At 31.4% G+C, this 5678-nt stretch overlaps 1 protein-coding gene across 2 annotated transcripts; it reads right to left on the bottom strand.

Moving 5' to 3' along the window:
• Positions 1-771: 771 nt before the first annotated feature.
• LOC111018598 (oil body-associated protein 1A-like) lies at positions 772-5406 on the bottom strand. Of its 2 annotated transcripts, XM_022294765.2 has the most exons (5): positions 5273-5406; positions 4194-4506; positions 3531-3621; positions 3262-3451; positions 772-1141 (listed from the first exon to the last, which is right to left on the bottom strand). In XM_022294765.2, exons 1-4 carry the CDS (start codon positions 5392-5394, stop codon positions 3273-3275), a joined length of 705 nt encoding a protein of 234 aa, XP_022150457.1. In that variant the 5' UTR covers positions 5395-5406; the 3' UTR covers positions 772-1141; positions 3262-3272. The 2 variants fall into 2 exon arrangements, with proteins under 2 accessions (XP_022150457.1, XP_022150456.1); XM_022294764.2 differs by lacking the exon at positions 772-1141 and having other exon boundaries at positions 3075-3451.
• Between the last annotated feature and the right edge of the window lie 272 nt (positions 5407-5678).

Below are 5678 nucleotides of genomic sequence, written 5' to 3'. Positions count from 1 at the left end.
AGATTCTTTACATCAATTTTTTTTTAAGTTCAATATGTCAACTCAGCATCAATCTGATAATCAAAATTTTTTTAATAGCTAATATTATACTTTTCATTTTTATAAAGTTAAAAAAATATTTGGGCATAATTGTAATATAATTTGAGGGTTTGATTATAAAAAATCTATAGTTTGCGAGTGGTTTGTGCATTTTACCATCTTTAGTTAAATTTTTTTAGAGGGACGATTGATCAATTTTAAAGTTTAAGGGTGTGATTGTAATAATCTCTAATAATTGATAGCTAATTCCTTTTATTTTTTTTCGACCCAAACAAGATGTGAAAAAGAAAAACTGTCTCAATAACTCTCTTATTCAAAGTGAACCCCACAACAATAATAAGAATAACTCCGGTAACTAGATGATAAATTAACTCCAAGAAAGTTAAAACACATTTATGCTTTGATTAAAGGAGAACTTGTTCCTATATTCAAGATTTCGAACTCTCCACGGCCTAATTGATCAAACTAGATTGAAAGATCTAAACATGCATTCTAAACACAACAATACAAAGAAAGTTTAAGGCTTGAGAGAGACTAAACTTAATCTGAAATTTAATTCATCAAATGTTGTTTTTTTCATGGTTAAGTATACGTCTCTATTTATATTAATTGAAAGACACAACTCTTGGCTAACTAGTCTAAATTCAACCTACACCAGTTCACATACTAACCTTATTAAACAATAATACATGAATTTAAATGATACATAATGCATTAAATATGACTTTAAGCTTCTTTGATGAAAAGAGGTCTCTCCCGACGCTTTTATAAAACTTCGAGATAGATCCCGACGTTTGGCATGGAGTCTCCCAACAACCATTTCTCAATGAAAAAGAAAAAATGTTGGTGCAAAACTTTTTGCTCTACAATTTTCAGACTTGCCAACATTTTTTTTTAATCGGAAAAGAAAATGTACCTTACATATATACATGGACAACTCTTCCGATTGTCACTTGATTTTGACAATCAAATTCGTCATAACACTCATAATTATCAACTTTACGAAGATCCCATGGTATTCCGGAAGCTCGCAGCATTGGTCCCGATAACCCCCAATTTATTACTTCTTCTCCACAAATAATGCCTACTCCTTCAACTCGTTCTAAAAAAATAGGATTTTGTGTAATAAGTTTTTGATATTCAGCAACCCCGGTCAAAAAAGAACCTCATAAAAAATAAAAAATAAAAAATAAAAGAGAGCTTACCTAAATTTATAATAGACATAAACTACTACTCTAATAATAGACTACTACTCTCATTGTCATAGGCTACTACTCTCATTGATCAACCTTTCTTTTATAAATTATGAACATATAAAAATATCTAAAAAAATATCACTCATTTGAAAGGATTATGAACATATAAAAATATCTAGAAAAATATTCATTTGAAAGGAGTGCTATATCTATCTAAATTTTTATGGGAGGGGTGGGATATAATTTTAGGGTGGTTGAAACTTTTGACTAAAGTGGAACAGCTGACATTGCGAGTAAATAGAGAGCCTCCACCTGAGTCGGTTGTTCCGAGTCGAAAAACGTGCCAAATTATCTTTAGGTTTTAAAGTTTCATGGATCAAATCTCATCAAATATTTTCTACTCAGCTCTAGTCATACCATAGCAATGTATTTTGTAGCAACTTATAACAAGTTATACCATTTGAAAACTTGAAACTTCTAAAAAAACATGGTTGAAAACAAAAAAAAAAAAAAGACAAAATCCCAAATGGATCAAAGTAAACTTTTTTTAATTTAACGTCAAGCTATGACCATATCAACTGATCAAATTGAAAACTCATCGTACAAAAATCAAATGACATTTAACTTGGCTTTCATGAGTATTTTTTTGACAAAGAAAATGAAACTACAATATATTGATTATTTTTTGACAAAGAAAAATAAACTACTAACATAGAGTAGATTTTGTTAAATATTTTCTCCTCAAGTCAATTCTGCACCGCCCTGTCAAGATGGAAGCTGGGTTCGAGCCCCATAAGTGAGTAGAAAACATCTCTTAAGAAGCTTTAAAAACTCATTCTATAACATTCTCATATCATTTTTTTTCTTTTGTTTCCTAGCACTTTTTAATAAATAGAACTACATATTCTACTATTTATAGAGAAACAAGAAAAAATAGATTGATATGGCCTAACATTTATATTCTGATTCAAGAATGATATTGTATATATTTTTATTTCCAAAATTTCAAATAGAGAAACAAACCTGATATGGCCTAACATTTATATTCTGATTTAAGAATGATATTGTATTTATTTTTATTTCCAAAATTTCAAATAGGGAAACAAAACTTATAGATTCAAACAATATCTGTACTTATGTTCTAAAACAAATTAAAAATGAAAAAAAAAATTATTTTTGTTATTTCTAAAATTTCTATAGAATTTTAAAAATAGTTAAACAAAAAAACAAAAATAGTTATTTTGAGGCATAAACAAAGATAGTTATTAGTGGTGAAACAAGAAGCATTAAATAGTTGTTAATTTTGAGTTATGTTCTAAAACAAATTAAAAATTAAAAAAAACTTGTTTTTGTTATTTCTAAAATTTCAATAGAATTTTAAAAATAGTTAAAAAAAAACAAAAATAGTTATTTTGAGGCATAAACAAAAATAGTTATTAGCAGAGAAACAAGAAACATTAAATAGTTGTTAATTTTAAGCTATGTTCTAAAACAAATTAAAAATGACAAAAAAACTAGAGAATTTTAAAAATAGTTAAACAAAAGAACAAAAATTAGTTGTTAATTTTCTTAATAAAATTTTGAAAACGTTACCAAACACTCCATTTAAGTAAGAAAAAAATTCTCTTAAAATCTTAGATCAAGGTTCAATGAATTTCTTTTAACTCAATGGTTAAATGAAAATAAATAAATAAATAAATAACTCAAAGTCAAAAAAATAAAATAAAAAATAAAAAAAAACACCAATAGAAGCTACAATGATATTTTTTTAAGTTCATAAAAAATGGGCGTAGAAATTCAAACCTCTTAACAAACTTGAAAAATGTAATTATATCAAACTTTAAAAATATAAGTTCCAATTTTATTATCCAATAAAAGTAGTTTTTGGCAAATAAGTACTTATTCACTACATTAAAAGACTCAACCTATAAAACCAACACCCCCAAGAGAACTTATTGGTTCATTTCCACATCCATATATACACATTCTATGCATTATTATGCACATCCAAAGTATTAAACCATACCATATCTTTTCTCAAACAAACACTCTCGTAGCCGAGGCCACGATCGTTGGCATCGTCGTCTCCCTGAGCTCCGTCTTCAGCCCTTTCCCCGCACCATTTGCCAAAGGGTGCACGCCGTGCTCTGGCCCCGACATATACTCCCTCTTCTTCCTCTCCTCCCCGAACGAAACTCCATACCGCTTCTCAACGTCTGCAGTCAACCATCAACCATAACTCTCTACAAAACACCTCCTTGCTTTTAAGATTATCAATGGTGGAGGCTTTCTTACCTTGCGCTAGATTCTCGTCGAGCTGGCCATCCCGAGTCAGTGCCATCATCAACTGTGGGAGGCCGAGCGGTAGAATGTCACCTCGATCAACCTTTTTAGAAAATGATTAAAATTAGATTTAATTTTATCCAATTTAAAAATCTTGATTTGAATTTAGTAATGCTACGAGATGTTCTCATGAAATTTGTTCAAATCAAATTACTTATTCAATCATACACGCTAATAACCTAAACACTTTGATTTAAACATCTATCATCGACCAACTGATTTAAGCACCAACCAAAAAGTCGAGCTCGAAACCCTACCACATATTGTCCTTCAAAACTAAATAGAAATCATGTAAACTCACATGAAGGATATAAAACTAAAATTATCGAAATCAAGTTCAAACTATTGTGCACTATGATATTGAAACTAAATTGAAATCCACAAAACTAAAGCCTTAGAAACCTAAGTTCAAAACCAACAAAAGTTTATACTCTTTTAACTTTTACATATAATGGTTTCTGACTCTCTATAATTTTGGAGAGATGACTAGAACAACTAAATAAAAGTTTGGAAAGTATTTTGTGTATTTAGTAAGATTTTTTTCCCTTTCATGAAGGTTTTTAAATGTTTCGGAAAAATAGCGTTTATTGAAGCTCATATTTGTAGCAGTGGTACCTGCCAGAAATGGAACGTCTTGCCATAGGTCTTGCAAACTTTCTCGAGATCGAGACGTTCGATGGGGCCTGGCACGTTCGGCAGGAATAGAATTCCGCTCTTGACCTCGTATTCGTGCGAGTGCCAGAGCGGCTTCTCGTCGTCGGGCAACGTCAAGAACAGATCCTCTGATATCATGTACTCGATCCCTATTAGTCTTGCATCTTTCTCCGGGCTATCGAAGATCAAGCATTGTCGCACCTCCTCGTTCAGGTGCGCGCAGTAGTGATGCGCCTCCACTTGGCGCGACATGTCATACGAGTAGAAATGAAACCTAATTAACATGTCGCAAAAAAGAGGAAGAACTTGATAAGTCTTATATTAAGTGAAAAGAATAATCCATCGTCATATTCTCAGTCAATTCAATTCAATTTGAGAGGGTAATAAATATCTTATTCACCTAGATATATAAAATATTATACTCATTTGTAAAATCTTACCAATTTTGGAAACTTTTTTTCACACGAGTGCTCCTAAATTTAGGATAAAATTTCAACTATCCTCTACCTTTAAATTTGTTTAAAAAAATACCTATTTCATCAACCTTCTTAATGAAAAACATGTAAAAAAATCTTAGCGTAGATGATTTCAATTATACCCCTAAATTTTGTAAATTAGATTGTTTCAAAAGTTTCATTTTAGCACTTAACATTACCCAATAATAATAATTATGTCATTTCCAGAGACGTTCAGACACATGACCTCCTACCTCCTACTTTGATACAACTTAAGCATAATGAAGAAGAAAAAAACGATGCAATGATTCAAACACCTGATTTTTTGCGCTAATATCATGTTAAAATAAGATAAATCGCCGCTAAACTAAAGAATTTAAGTTTTTTCTTTTAAGTTTTTAAGTTGATGGGTTGGATATCTCAACAGAAATTACGATTAAAATAAGTATCTTAATCCAATTGAACTATATCTTTGACTTCATTTTAGCACTTTAACATTACCCATGTCTAGAATTTTAAAAAGTTAAAAAGATTAATTAACGTTGATGGGTATATTATTTTGTATATTATTAGGAAGGGACTTACGCGCAGAGGTGCTGGTGGATCTGGTTGATCGGCCGGAAGCCTTGGACGGCGGCGGTGGCGGTTTCCAGGACGGCGGTGCCGGTCTGAGTCGGCTCGCCGGGAACTTCCGGATGCTTCGACATTTTTTCTCTCCGGTCAATGTTAATTTTTGCCCTTCGGTTTCTTTCATTTTATTCCGCATGCGGTCCTGCACGTGGCACGAGTCGTGATTCCACGTGCCACGTGCCTTCAGTTTCAGTCCACGTGGCTTTCTCTACTCTCTGACGTGGCCACGACATTCTGCTTCTTACTTTATTTGGAAAGGGAAGCCGAAGAAAAATAATGAAATAATGAAGTAAAATGAGAAAAGTTGAAAACTTTTCGCTATTAATTAAATCTTTGTTAGATTTTAGTGCTGTATTTTAAA

This window comes from Momordica charantia (genome assembly GCF_013281855.1).
Source record: "Momordica charantia cultivar OHB3-1 chromosome 7 unlocalized genomic scaffold, Mcharantia_2.0 BLBB01000007.1, whole genome shotgun sequence".
NCBI lineage: Eukaryota > Viridiplantae > Streptophyta > Magnoliopsida > Cucurbitales > Cucurbitaceae > Momordica > Momordica charantia.
This window is presented reverse-complemented; position numbering and strand designations above follow the sequence as displayed.

Coding starts and splice junctions, on each gene's coding strand:
- LOC111018598 (XM_022294765.2), bottom strand. CDS start 5,394: ATGTCGAAGCATCCGGAAGTTCCCGGCGAGCCGACTCAGACCGGCACC. Junction 3,622..4,193: donor AGACGTTCCATTTCTGGCAG/GTACCACTGCTA, acceptor TTTTCTAAAAAG/GTTGATCGAGGTGACATTCT. Junction 3,452..3,530: donor CGACGAGAATCTAGCGCAAG/GTAAGAAAGCCT, acceptor GGTTGACTGCAG/ACGTTGAGAAGCGGTATGGA.